Here is a 15,087-nt window from a genome sequence, read left to right on the forward strand (position 1 = left end):
CATTCTAATTTTCTTTCCTTATCAGTTCAAGATGCTGTGTTTCAGTCTAGTTGGCTCTGGCCTATCTAGCTAATGTGTGTCAGCTTTCCATTGGCCCTGGTGCAAGGCAGTTGCCATTTTATTGCCCTTCTTGCAAGTAACAACCTGTAACTAATGATCTCTTTGTTCTGACTCAGGTCGGACCAACCAGTTGCTAGGGTTGGGTAACTCAGGTCAGACATAGACTGTCCTATTCATAAACCTGTATACTCCCTCTTACCAAAGAACATCTTTCATACAGCCTCTTTTGTTTGGAAATTATCTCTAGTTCAGCAGTTTATCAGTAGGGACCATAGACAGCTGCGATTGTCAGATGTGTCCACTTTGATCCAGCCATTCTTGCGCAAAACTTGTTTGCAATGCAGCCCACCAAATGGAGGTTGCAAAGCAGTTTCACAAAATGGCCACCTACATGTGGCAAGGACAAAGGCACTCGACGTGCCTACTTCCGCTTCCCTTGGCTTCTTCTAGTTAGGTGTTTTCTTCCATGTTGTAATTCCTTCATGGCCATAGTAAAGAAGAGGGATTGGAAGCTGGGCGTCTTTGTGGTTATTTCAGAAGGAAGAGCAGGAATTTGGTGGGATTAGGAGACAGGACGAAATGGAATGAATATGAGGAAGTGAGAGAGGACAGTGTTGATCAGTGAGTGCATGGTTCTGGATGAGGTGGTGTGAGTAATTGAGACACACCGGTGTCAGTTGGTGAAAGATGTATGTCTTAGCTTTGGAGCAACCAACAGGATGCTGGAGGCCCTCAGCAGGTCAGGCAGTATCTATAGAGGATGATATTTTGGGTTGAGACCCTTCATCTGGACAAACCTCTTAGATGAGGAATTCATCAGTCCAGATGAAGGTTCTCGACCTGAAACATCCCTCCACAGATGCTGCCTGACCCCCCAGTGTTTTCTGTGACCTCGTCTTAGCTTTGTTTCAAGGCATTGGAGTAGAATTAGGCCACTTGGCCCATCAAGTCTGCTCCACCATTCAATCATGGCAGATTTATTTTTCCTTTCAATCCCTTCTCCTGCCTGCGACACTGTTAGTAATCAAGAACCTGCCAACCTCCGCTTTAAATACACCCAGTGACTTGGCCTCCACAACCGTCTGTGGCAGTGAATTCCACAAATTCACCGCCCTCCAGCTAAATAAGTCCCTCTTATCTCTGTTCTAAAGGGATGAGACCCTTCATCTGGCCCAGTGAGGTCTTCAACGTAGAGGTGAGATCAGATGAAAGGTCTCGGCCTGCAACGTCGACTGTCCATTCCCTTCCCAGGATTTTGAGTTGCCTCACTGGAGCTTTATTTGAAATGCTAATGCTGAAGAAGAACGACAATCACTCGCCGTTTGAACAGCGTGCTACTTGATCAGACCTTGTGTGGTCAGTCCAGTGATCTTCAGATCCAAGGATTCTCCTAGCGAGTGTTGGGCCTGCCTTCTTGTGTTGCCCTAAGTCCCAGCAGAGCAGGGGTTCCTGACTTTTTTATGGCATGCACCCTACCATTAACTGAGGGGTCTGTGGACCCCAGGCTGGGAACACCTGCAGTAGAGGGTTAAATCTTGTCTCCAGAACCCACCTCCCTCCTTTTTGTTCTGCCACAAAAATAGTCTGGGTGAGCTTGGGCTTTTCCCTTTGGTTAGACCATCCTTGGAATATTGCATTAATTATAGGAAGGATGTGGAAGCTTTAGAGAGGGTTCAGAGGAGGTTTACCAGGATGCTGCCTGGATTAGAGAGAGCATGTCTTACTGGAGATCGTGGGAGTAGCAACTCTCCTGACAGTGGTATCATGCCCCAATACATGAGGGATGCGGAGGCTTTAGAGAGGGGGCAGAAGGGATTTACCAGGATGCTGCCTGGATTCGAGAGCATGTCCTATGAGGATAGGTTGAGCGAGTTAGGACTTTCCTCTTTGGAGCAAAGGTGGTTGAGAGATGACTCGTTGGAGGTGTACAAGATGCTAAGAGGCATAGATAGAGTGGACAGCTAGAGACTTTTTTCCCAGGTGGAAATGGCTAATATAAAAGGGTATAATTTGAAGGTCATTGGAGGAAAGTAGGGGGATGTCAGAGGTTTTTTTTTTTTAACACAGAGAGTGGTTGGTGCATGAAACAAGCTGTCAGGATGATGGTAGAGGCAGATGATTTAGGGATATTTAACAGGCAGATAGTTGAAAGAAAATGTGGCAGGGAAGAGTGAGAATAATCTTAGAGATAAGAGATTAGTACAACATTGTGGGCTGAATGGCCTGTACTGTGTCGTTCTATGATATCTGGGCCATCTTGGCTATCTCCTCCCCCTCCTGCTGAACTACTGCATGCTACATCGAAGTTTTCTGGTTACTCTTTCACCAATGCCGAGCCTCTTGCCCAGTGAGCCAATCAGGTGAGGAGCAGCAGCTGATTGGTGACTTCTGACATCACCAGCTCGAGAGGAGTACCTCCTACATGGATCTGACTCCCCTCCTGAGCCAAAGGCTCTGGTTACCACGGAAACAGCCCAACGTGCTAATGAGGCCTCGAGAACCAGCAGAGTTGACTGCAGAGTAGGCATCTTTTCACATCTCCTCTGTCAGGTTCCTAGCTTGTACTTGCTTGATGTTTACAGACAATAACCACTCCTATGCAGTATTGTGCAAAAGTCTAGCTAGGACAGTGCTGTAATAATTTTATGTATTGCACTGTACTGCTCCCGCAAAGCAAAAATCATGACACGTGTGAGTGATGATAATACCTGATTCTGATACGGATCTGTATTGTGGACCGAGAGTGGGAAGGGGGCAGGGAGAGGGGAATCGTGGTTGGGAAAAGAGGAAGGGAGCGGGAAGCACCAGAGAGACATTCTGTAATGATCAATAAACCAGTTGTTTGGAATCGAATGACCTCGCCTGGCGTCTCAGGGCTGGGTGTGTCTGCACCCCGCCACCTCCCGCCACCTGTCCCACACCCCTGCCGCGGCACCCTCGCCATTCCCAACATCTTCTGCTCTCGTCAGATTTATGAACTTGCTCTCCGCTCCACGTTGACAAATACAATACTGTGCAAAAGTCTTAGGCACCCTAGCGATATATTTGTGCAGCATGTGTACCCTAGGGCTGAATGCACCATTCACGAGGTTTGACTGAACCCTATGGCCGCCGTAGGAAGACAGGATGGAGGTTGGAGCAGGGAAACTTGGAGGTGAAGAGGCGTGGATGAGGACATTGTTCTAGAGCTGTGATGGCGGGGCAGGCAGTGGAGATAGAGAGGGTGGGTTTTGGGAAAGCTTTGATGATGAGATCACATGGAGAAAGACCACCCTCGAACTCCACTCATTCACAACCAAATTTAGAGGGTGCATAGTGCAAGAGGACTGGTACATGGTACAACATAGGAATAGGCCATTTGGCCCACCATTTGGATGCCATACCAAGGATATCTATCTGCATTAATCCTATAGAGACATAGAGCACTTCAGCACAGATACAGGCCCTTTGGCCTACCTAGTCCAAGCTGCACTGCGATTCTGCCTCGTCCTGTCCACATGAACCTGGACTGTACCCCTCCCATCCATGTACTTGTCCAAACTTCTCTTCAGTGCTGAAACCGAATCCACATCCACTACTTGTACTGGCAGCTTGTTCCACATTCTCACCCCCTTTGAGGGAAGGAGTTTCCCCTCAAGTTCCCTTGAAATATTTCCCCTTTCACCTTTATCCTGTGACCTCCAGTTCTAGTCTCACTCAATATCATTGGGAAAAGCCTGCTTGTATTTACCCATCTATACCACCTTACAATTTTGTTTAACCTCTATCAAATCTCCACACATCCTTCACTTCAGGGAATAAAATCCTAACCTATTCAGCCTTAACCTATAACTCAGACCCTCAGGCCCTGGCAACGTTATTGTAAGTTTTCGCTGCACTCTTTCAAGCTTATTTGCATCTTTCCTGTAGGTGGTTACCGGAACTGTACACGATATTCCAAATTAGGCCTCACCAACGTCTTATACAACTTCAACATAACATCCCATCTCCTGTATGAAGGCCAGTGTGCCAAAAGCCCTCTTTATGACCCTATTTACCTGTGTCGCCACTTCCAAGGAATTATGGATCTGTATTCCCAAATGCCATGCTGAAATCTCCAGAATTATATGCCTGGATGATTCAAGTGCCCCGTGTAGATAATTGCTGACAGCAACTCTGTTTCCACCGCTCTCTAAGTCAATTAACTTTTATTGTCATTTCGGCCATAACTGCTGGCACAGTACACAGTAAAAATGAGACAACGTTCCTCCAGGAACCTGGTGTTACATGTCACAGTACGAAAACTAGACTGAACTATGTAAAAAAACAACACAGAAAAAAAACTACACTAGATTACAGACTTACCCAGGACTGCATAAAGTGCACAAAACAGTGCACTGTTATTTATTATTACAATAAATAATAAACAGGACAATAGGGCAGTAAGGTGTCAGTCCAGGTTCTGGGTATTGAGGAGTCTGATAGCTTGGGGGAAGAAACTGTTACATAGTCTGGTCGTGAGAGCTTACATAGTCTGATCTGGTCGTCTGGTCTCTATGGTAGTGCATTCTGGGTACTTACCACGCTGGGTGAAGAAGGTCTTCCTATTATCTCTTCTGAACTTCTTCCCCCTTGCCCTCTATCCCAAGCAGTGGCAATAACAGTGGTGTGGACTGAGGCAGCTCTTGTCTTTCGGTTGACAGGTGAAGCCGTCTCTTTTGTGGCCAAGGTGGACTCCTCTAGCCTCCTGAAGAAGCCAGCCATCAAGTGGTTTAAGGGCAAGTGGTTGGATCTGAAGAGCAAAGCTGGGATGGTCTACCAGTTCAGGGAGGAATTTGACAGCAAGGGGAAGGTGAGTCTGGGGCCTCTGGGGTGGGGGGGGGGGGGGTGATGGGGAGCTTCTTCACCCGGAGGATGGTGTGAGTGTGGAACGAGCTACCAGCAGAAATGGTGGATGAGGGTTTGATTGCAATGTTTAAGAGATGTTTGGATGTAAAAGGGATGGGAGGGTTTTTGAGGGCTCTGATCCAGTTGCAGTAGATGAGACTAAACAGAATAACAGCAGGTGGTGGCCTAGCTTGCCCAAAGAGCCTGTTTCTGTGCTGTAGTGCTCCATGATTCCATAGCAACATTTGAAAGAGAGTTGCACTGATCCCTGGGATGGATTTAGAGGGATATGGGCCAAACGTTTAAGAAAAGCTGGGACGCTCAACCAGTTCAGCGAGTAATTTGGCAAAAAGACAAACGTGAGTCTGGGGTCTCTGCACAGAATGACCTCGCCTGAGGCCGTGTGCTGATGTGTTGAAGTCGCATCACACGGAGGGGTGCTTTGCCCCTTTGTGTCGGCACCCCTCTCTCCTGACAGGTGTTGGCCTTGCTGTTTGAGGAGGACAGACGAATGAGAACAAATGCTCCTGAGATATGGAAGTTCTGAGAAGGATTGAGCACATGGGTCTGAGGTACTTTCTCCTTGTGTTGGAGAGGTGGAGGTAGCTGAGGAAACCGGAGCACCCAGAGGAAACCCGTGCAGTTTGCGGGGAGAATATACAAACTCCTTACGGATAGTGCTGGAATTGAACCCAACTCAATAATTTGCGATTCAAGATTGTTTAGAGTCATTGCCTGTAAGAACAAAATAATTGTTACTCCAGATCCGATTCAGCACAAAAACACACAAAAGATAGTAGGCCTCCGTTAGTCTCGATAGACCATGGATTTGCGCCTCGGAAAGTTTCCAGGACGTAAGCCTGGGCAAGTTTTTTTTTAATGGAAGACCGGCAGTTGCCCAAGCTGCAAGTCTCCCCTCTCCACGCCACCGATGTTGCCCAAGGGAAGGGCATTAGGACCTTGGCACCGGTGTTGTCGCAGAGCAATGTGTGGTTAAGTGCCTTGCTCAAGGACACAACACGCAGCCTCAGCCAAGGCTCGAACTAGCGACCTGCAGATCACTAGATGGAAGTCTTAACCACTTGGCAACGTGCCAACACAAACAAAAGATAAACAACTCAACAATATTAATAAAAAAAACAACAATAAATAAATACATAAGATAGCCCATCCACGTAGATTGATTGTATGTCCATAAAGTGATGCCAGGCCGTACATAAGGTGACTGACGGGAAATACTAAAGTAGCGGTGGAGTTAGTGGGTAGAGGTGTTGATCAGCCTTACTGCTTGGGGAAAGTAGATGTTTTTGAGTCTGGTAGTCCTGGTGTGGATGCTGCGTAGACTCCTCCCTGATGGGAGTGGGACAAACCGTCCATGAGCAGGGTGCGCGAGATCCTTCATGATGTTACTGGCCCTCCTCTGGCACCTTTCTCTATATATGTCGTTGATGGCGGCTCAGCTGGCGCCGGTGATCACAGGTGCTACAAAGAAAAGGAGAGAAGAAAGGAAGACTAGCTTTATTTATCACATGCACAAGCTAGGCGGTTTGCAAGGACATTGCCTGGGTTGGGGAGCATGCCTTATGAGAATAGGTTGAGTGAACTCAGCCTTTTCTCCTTGGAGTGACAGAGGATGGGAGGTGACCTGATAGAGATGATGAGAGGCATTGATTGTGTGGATAGTCAGAGGCTTTTTCCCAGGGCTGAAATAGCTAACACGAGGGGGCACAGTTTTAAGGTGCTTGGAAGTAGGTACAGGGGGGATGTCAGAGAGTGTGGAATGCACTGTTGGCGACAGTAGTGGAGACGGATACAATAGGGTCTTTTAAGAGACACTTAGGTACAAGGAGCTTAGAAAAATAGAGGGCTATGCAGTAGGGAAATTCTAGGCAGTTTTAGAGTAGGTTACATGGTTGGCACAACATTGTGGGCCGAAGGGCCTGTAACGTGCCGTAGATTTCTATGTTACATCAAAACGTATTAAGAGGAATAGATAGAGTGGACAACCAGCGCCTCTTCCCCAGAGCACCACTGCTCAGTACAAGAGGACATGGCTTTAAGGTAAGGGGTGGGAAGTTCAAGGGGGATATTAGAGGAAGGTTTTTCACTCAGAGAGTGGTTGGTGCGTGGAATGCACTGCCTGAGTCAGTGGTGGAGGCAGATACACTAGTGAAGTTTAAGAGACTACTAGACAGGTATATGGAGGAACTTAAGGTGGAGGGTTATATGGGAGGCAGGGTTTAAGGGTCGGCACAACATTGTGGGCTGAATGGCCTGTACTGTGCTGTATTGTTCTTTGTATTATTAAATGCATTGTTTGCGTCAAATGTAATCAGTGAGAATTGTGCTGGACAGCCTGCAAGTGCCACCACCCTGGACAGTGATCGCTGGCACTGTACCATCTGCACGCTAACATGCTGCCCTTACACAGGGAAATAAGTGGTTGAACTTACTCGTGAGGTTTGGAGCCCTGGGCGGTGCTGGGGAGAAAGGCAGGGGGTCTGAGCATGAGAGCCGGCGGGGAGGAGGGCGTGCAGCCGGGACTAGTACAAGTAACAGCTCCCTCTCCGCAGATCTACACCTACGAGATGAAAATCACGAAAGCTGACAAGACATGTACAGGTGGCTACAGGTGTGAGGTGACCTCGAAAGATCAGTTTGACAGTGTGGCGTTCGACCTGAACGTTGAAGGTAAGAACGTTACCGTGGACGATGCGCTCTGGTTCCCTTGGTCCCTGGGTCACCCAGCAGGAAATACCTGGGCAACATCTACAAAAAGTGCCTGACTTGCAGAGTTCCTCTTGCATCTTGTGTGGTTTGCTCAAGGTTCCCAGCATCTGCAGAATATCTTGTGTCTCAGTAGGTATTCCCAGGACCCCAGCCCCAGTGGTTATAATTATCTCTCTATCTGACCCAACTGTTGTCTCTACAGCTACTGTACAGATGCTAAAACACACATACATACATGCACAGATTTCCTCTCTCTCTCTCTCTCTCTCATCTAAGAGGTGAATCCAGATGCAGGGTCCCAACCTGATAGGCAGACTGTCCATTTCCTTCCCACAGATACTCCCTGACCCGCTGGGTTCCTCCACCATTTTGTGTGTTGCCTCAAATTCCACCATCTGCTGTCCCTTGTGCCTCCGGGACGAGTTTGTGCCCAGTCAGACCTTCTCCCTGATCGACGAGGAACCCCCATCCCCAATCTCGAGGTTTACAGATAGTTGTTGAAGACGCCCTTCGGCCCCTTTGAAATCACTGCCAGCCCCGAGAGAAACCTTCCCTCTGTTCCTGAAACACTCTTCTCTGTTCCTCGACAGGGTCTGTTTCTGACCCTCCTTTGCACAATTTACACCCTCAAATCTCAAATGACTTTTCAGTCACTTACACGCTGACCTAATCCTGCAGTGTAAATTAAAGCAGCAATTGGATTTGCTTGTTCAATTCACTGTTTTTTATTTAACCCCTTCATAGAACGTAGAACATTCCAGAGCACTACAGGCCCTTCAGCCCATTGATGTTGGCTGACCCTTCATCTCTTACATAGTTTCAGTCACTGCAATGTAAAGACTTTATAAAGCTGTTTATCTTTGTAAATACACGGTGGTATTTATGTATTATGCACATTTTATTCCATATCTGTACTTTAACCTCTAACTCTATTTTTATATGATTCTCTATAATTGTTAAATGTTGTTTTTCTTTCTTGTCGTGCCAACACACCACAGCAAATTCCTAACACATGTACATGGTGAAAAAAGTTGATCCTTGATCTTTAATCTCCAGAGTAAAAGCTGTTTCCCCCTTCACTTGGATCTCTGAAACACTTTGTTAGCAGTGAATCTGTTTCAAGCTCCTTCTAAGACCCATCCATAGCCACTGCCCTGCGCGCTTTCTGCCCAGATTCAATTAATTTCAAATCCACCCTTTGTAAGTGCATGCTGCTTGTCTCTGACCTGCTGTTTCTCTAAGCCGTCGCTAATCTCTCCACAGATGCAGAAGAGACTGGCACTCTCCTGACAGCATTCAAGCGGACGTGAGTACCTCTGTGCTGTCTGTGTTTCCCCAGTCCTCAACCTGCCTCTGGTTCGGTAGGTGGCTGCCCTCCCCCTAAAAGGCACAAGTTAGATGACCTTGGCAACTTCACTGTCTCCTGCCCTTTTCAAAATTGGATTAGCTTTATTTGTCACATGGTTGACGGGGTGGAGGTACGTCTCTCCCAAAGGAGGTGTGAGGCGCACCTTCCCTCCGCTAGCCTGCAGGACATCCTTCACACCTTCTTAGCCCCCTGTTCAGAGTCTTGTGAAGCCATAGAGGTAGGTGGTAGATGGTTGTATGAGCAGCTGGTGCACATCACAAGTCCTGGTTATGTAACCATTGAAGTCGGGCAGACAAACTCTGAAGAGTATCAGAGTTGTAAAGAGTACCTGTCTTGTAAAGACACTGACCAGAAGAAGGCAATGGCAAACCACTTCTGAAATAAATTTGCCCAGAACAATCACGGCCATGGATAGACCATGATCACCTACGTCATACGACACATGATGATGATGATGATGATGATGATGACGTTGAAACATCAAAATGTACCGTGAGATGGGCCATTGCGTCAATGACCAACACAGCCCGAGGGTATGCTGGGAGAGGAGGGGGACAGCCCACAACTGTCACCGTGCTGGTGCCAACATATCGTGCCCACAGTTTACTAATCCTAACCCTGTGAAATGTGGGTGGAAACCGGAGCACCTGGAGGAAACCCTCGCGGTCGCGGGAGAACGTACAAACTCCTCACAGACAGTGGCGGGAATTGAACCTGGGCCGCTGGTGCCGTAAAACGTTGCGATAGCTGCCATGCTACCGTGCCGCCCGCGGATACCAGGTGCCCACGTATGAACTAGGAGCGATGCACTTAATGTTCGAAGTTCAAAGTTTGAAGAGCATTTATTGTCGGAAGGATGTGTAAGCTATACAGCCTTGAGATTTGTCTGCTTACAGGCAGTCCCAAAGCAAGAACCCATTTAAAAACAAACCAACAAACACCCAATGCACAGAGAGAGAGGAAAAAGGCACAGACTGTGCAAACAATAGAAGCAAGCAAACAGCATTCGGAATGGAAGTGAGTCCACAATCACAAAGCCTGGGGCAGGCCCACAGCCTCAACCTCAGTTCATCACACAGCGGAGCCTTATCTCTACCCCTTAACCCGCTAAACCGCCTAATAAAATCGTGGCTGATCAGATTCAAGTCGCGTTCCTAGTCACGCGCGCATGTACGGTGAAGTTCGGGGCCAATGAAACACCTATTTCGCAGCCATGTGGGTACAGACATAAACTACACAACTTAGACATACAAACTAGACATAAACTACACAAGATAGTGATAAAAGGTGTGTATGACAATGCATTAGTGCAAAAGCAGACCTTCAGGGACAAGTCTATGGTAGTGCAAGAGGTGTCCCTGGTGTTCTGTTGCTAAGGCAGGGTTAAAGTCGTGTGCTTCCCCGAGCCGGGTCTTGTGGGACTTCAGGCTTCTGTACCTCCTGCCCGATGGTAGCAGAGAAAAGATGGCATGACCCGGAGGGTGGTGACAGATGCTCCCCTCTTGATGCAGTGCCTCCTGTAGATGCTCTCAGTGGTGGGGAGGGGTGTGTCTGTGTCAGCCCCTGGTAAACACCTACCCCTGCGCTTAGCCACCTACTGATCTCTGCCTCAAGAACGTTCAAATTCCTTCTGCCGTAGAGAAGCACAGGACTGAAAGAGGCCCTTCGACCCATTGAATCCGTGCTGACCATCTGCTACTCCTCTGCACCAGTCCTACCTTCACCCCATTTTTTAAATTCTCACCTCATTCTCTGTAAGTCGTTAAACTCTCTGTGAATATTCAGTCATTGAGTATGAGTGTGTTAGGGTGTTCGACCAGCGACCTGAAGGTCGTGGGTTGGAGCCCAGCTGGGGCAGCGTGTGTGTCCTTGAGCAAGGCACTTAACCACACACTGCTCCAGTCTACCCAGCTGCAATAAAATGCTCGGGGTCAACCTTGCGATAGACTGGCGTCCTATCTGTGGGGAGGTAGTCTCGTACTCTCAGTCGCCTCACGCCACGGAAACCCACAGAAGCTCCGGCCTGATGAGCCACAAAGGCTCGGGACAGGACTTTGATCTGAGTATGTCTGAAGCTGAGATCAGGAGATCTTTGGAGGCAGAGGGAATGCGCTCAGGTGGGCCTCTAGATTAAGGCCCAGGAGTGTAGCATTCAGTGGGGCTGAATGGCCTGCCTCTGGCTCTGTGTTTTTCATTGCTTCAGGGTAAGAAAGGATTAAGATGGAGAACTTTCGAGGGAAGGCAGAGCTGGTGAGGTGACCAAGGGAGACAGGTGGCATCTGTGGAGGTAAATGAGGTCGGCGTTTCAAGCCAAGACACTTCTTCAGGACTGAAACGACCACTGTCCCTTTCCCTCCATAGATGCTGCACAGATTTAATTTGGAGATTGAGGAGATTTGATATGTCACTGAAGATTCTAGAAAATCTCTACGGATGTATCGTGGAGACTGGTTGCATTGCCATCTGGCTTTGCTAGGGTGGGGGCACTGCACAGGATCGGGAAAGCTGCAGAGGACTCTAGATTCAGCCAGCTCCATCATGGGCATTAGTCTCCATAGACCTGAGGACATTTTCAAAAGGCAATGCCTTAAGAAGGCAGCATCCACCTCTTCTCATTGCTACCAGCAGTGGAAAGGTACAGGGGTCTCACATTTTAGGAACAGTTTCTTCCCCTCCGCCATCAGATTTCCCAACGGTTTGTGAACCCGTGAACATTAAGGCACTAACTGTATTGCTTATGTATTTTGTTTATATTTCTTATTGTAACTTGTAGCAATTGTTCTATACATTGTGGAGCAGACTTGATGGGCCGAATGACCTACTTCTGCTCCTATACCTTATGGTCCTATTACCTATACTGCTGCTGCAAAACAGCAAATTCCACGACAAGTGCCAGCGCTAGTCGACCTGATTCTGATTCTGCCTGACCTGCTGAGTTCCGCCCGCGTTTTTGTGCGCATTGCTCCAGATTTCCAGATTCCGTTGTGTCAGGGACGATGTCTGAAACTTTGCTCCTTTCCCTTGCAGGGCAGAGGCTGGAGAGGATGCAGGCGAGCTGGATTTCAGTGGACTGCTGAAGAAAAGGTGGGTGGTAGGTAGGCACAAACACAGGCGCTTTCCCCAGGCTGATCAACACCTCCACCCACTGACCCGCCACAGCCCCCATTCAGGGTTTATGCGACCATATTATGAACACTTTCCCCTAAGGGTTCTTTTACTGATTGCTGGTGTTGTAAAGCGTGACGTAACCGTGTGCATAGACATTGTGGGCCGAGGGGCTCGGCTCTATGCTGTGATCTAACTCTTGTATGCACTTTGATGCTGAGCCAGATAAAGAGATATCGGCCCAGGCGTCCCAATTCTGGGGCAAGAGGGGTTTAAGGAGAAACAGCTGGTAACTGGACATTCTCTCTTAAAATGACTGGAAAAAGGACAGTCTATGTTTTGGGTTGACGTCCTTCAACTCAACTGACTGAAAAATGAATTTCCTTCCACATGACCCACTAAGGACATCATCTTGTTTTTCGTTGATCCAGATTCCAGTGCCTGCAGCCTTTTGTGATGAGAGAGAGAGAGAAGGAGGGAAGGGGTGGGGGAGAGAGAGAGAGAGCGAAGGAAGAAAAGAGGGAAGGAGAGAGGGAGAGCTAGAGAGGGACTGATTTACCTCACCAGCTTTTGTCACTTTTAAACCAGAGAGGTCAAAACTGAGGCTCCTCCAACAGAAGAAGTTGATGTTTGGGAAATCCTGAAGAACGCCAAGCCGTGTGACTTTGAGAAAATTGCCTTCCAGTACGGTATCACTGACCTGCGGGGCATGTTGAAGAGACTGAAGAAGAAGAAGAAGCCGGTAAAGAAGAGCGACGGTGAGTGAACCTTCACCCCTGGAGGCTGCATCATTTGGTGGCAGAGTGGGGCTGTATTGCTCGGGGCAGAGGAGGGCGACATCGTTTGAGGGCGGGGGGTGCTGAATTACTTGGGAACGAACACAGCTGCATGTGTACACTCTGTACGTACATGTGCGCACACACACACACACACACACACACACACACACACACACACACACACACACACACACACACACACACACACACACACACACACACACACACACACACACACACACACACACACACACACACACACACACACACACACACACACACACACACACACACACACTCTCTCTCATTTTCCCAGGGAAGGGAACTAAGATCTAGAGGGCACAGGGTTAAAGTGAGAGGGGAAAGATTTAACAAAAATATGAGGGGCAAGTCTTCACTCAGAGGGTGCTGAATATATGGAATGAGCTGCCAGAGGAATCGGTTTTGGGGGAGGTACAACAACATTTAAAAGATATTTGCATAACTAATTAAGTAGAAAAGGTTTTGGAGGAATATAGGCCAAACACTGGTAAATGGGCCAGCATGGACAAGTTGGGCTGAAGGGCCTGTTTTCTGTGTTGTGTTGCTCTGTAACTCTGAGTGTATGGTACTGGATGAACTAATGCCCTTCCCTTGGCAACATTGGTGGCATGGAAAGGGGAGATTTGCAGCTTGGGCAACTGCCGGTCTCCCATAAAAAAAAACCTTGCCCAGGCTTGCGCCCTGGAAACTTTCCAAGGTGCAAATCCATGGTCTATCGAGACTGACGGAGGCCTACACACACTACACTGGATGAAACAAAATATCATCTCTGCACCTTCTTTAACGCTTCCACATCCTTTCTATAATCAGGCGACCAGAACTGTACGCAATACTCCACAAGTGTGGTCTAACCAGGGTTTTACGGAGCTGCAGGATGGGGGGGGCCGCGGTAGCATAGCAGTTAGCACGACGCTATCACGACTTGGGGCGTTTCAGAGTTTAGTTCCATTCTGGCGCCATCCGCGTGGAGTTTGTATGTTCTCCCCGAGTGATCGCGCGGTCTCTAGGTCCTCTGATTTCCTCCCACAGTCCAAAGGCACACCAGTTAGCAGGAGAATCAGTCGTTGTATATTGTCCTGTGATCAGGCTAGTGTTAAATAGCTGGGCAGAGCAGTTCATTGGGTTAGAAGAGCCAATTCTGCGTTGTTTCTCTAAATTACCTCGCTGCTCTTGAACCCAATCCCCCTACTAATGGAGGCCAAAGCACCATACACCTTCTTAACAACCAGGTTGCTTGGCAACGAGGGATCTATGGATGTGGACTCCGCAACGTTCCTCTGTTCCTATTAATCCTGCCATTAACCTTGTACTTCGCCTTTCTGTGCCCAGTTTACGAACGGATTATCTGTTAAGTTATTTAATTTCTGTTGTTTCTTTCCCTTTCGTTGACGCTGTCCAGCTTTTGCCAAGAAGCTGGACAGTGCGTACCAGGTGGACAAAGGCGGCAAGATCCGAATGATGGTGGAGATGGCAGGGCCCAACCTTGAGGTGAAGTGGTTGAAGAACGGAAAGGAAATCCGGCCAAGTGGCAGGTACGTTGGCGTGGCAACGCTTTTGAGATGGTTATCTGATGCGATAGCCCAGATCCTCGTCAGTGCCCTATTAAAATTCTACCTCTGTTAGACTTTCATGTTGGGATTTCATGGTAGGTGGGAACTACTCTGCTCCGACAGTGGTGAGAATGTGGAATGAGCTGCTAGAGGAAGTGGCGGATGTGGGTTTGATTTCAACATTTAACAGTAATTTGGATAAATACATGGATGAAAGGGGTGTGAAACACTATGGTCCAGGTGCAAGTCGATGGGACTAGACAGAATAACAGTTTGGCATGAACTAGATGGGCCAAAGGATCTGTTTTTGTGCTCAATGACTCTATAATGGGAAATCCTATGTCAACATTTGCCTGTCACTGCATTGGCAGACCTCTACCACCAGGTGGCAAAATAATGCCCTTCTTAAGGTCCAACTCATTGTTTCAACAGGCAAAATCCAAGAGGAGCTCAGCAGGTCAAGCAGCACCTGTGGTGGGAAACGGATAGTCAACGTTTCTGTCCATGACCCTTCATCTGGAAACGTTTTGACTGTCCATTTCCCTCCATAGATACTGCCTGCTGAGCTGAGTTCCTCCAGTGGTAA

General features: G+C 48.1%; 1 protein-coding gene across 2 annotated transcripts in view; it reads left to right on the forward strand.

The window, feature by feature from the left end:
- LOC140719260 (myosin-binding protein C, fast-type-like) overlaps nt 1-15,087 on the forward strand; it is a 106,668-nt gene that overhangs the window by 27,783 nt on the left and 63,798 nt on the right. For both annotated transcript variants that reach the window (XM_073033754.1, XM_073033755.1), the window contains 6 exons: nt 4,743-4,891; nt 7,500-7,617; nt 8,920-8,962; nt 12,053-12,109; nt 12,719-12,888; nt 14,351-14,483. In XM_073033754.1, the coding sequence (XP_072889855.1) occupies nt 4,743-4,891; nt 7,500-7,617; nt 8,920-8,962; nt 12,053-12,109; nt 12,719-12,888; nt 14,351-14,483 (670 nt within the window). The remainder of the gene's footprint in view (nt 1-4,742; nt 4,892-7,499; nt 7,618-8,919; nt 8,963-12,052; nt 12,110-12,718; nt 12,889-14,350; nt 14,484-15,087) is intronic.

This window comes from Hemitrygon akajei, chromosome 31 (assembly GCF_048418815.1).
Source record: "Hemitrygon akajei chromosome 31, sHemAka1.3, whole genome shotgun sequence".
Lineage (NCBI taxonomy): Eukaryota > Metazoa > Chordata > Chondrichthyes > Myliobatiformes > Dasyatidae > Hemitrygon > Hemitrygon akajei.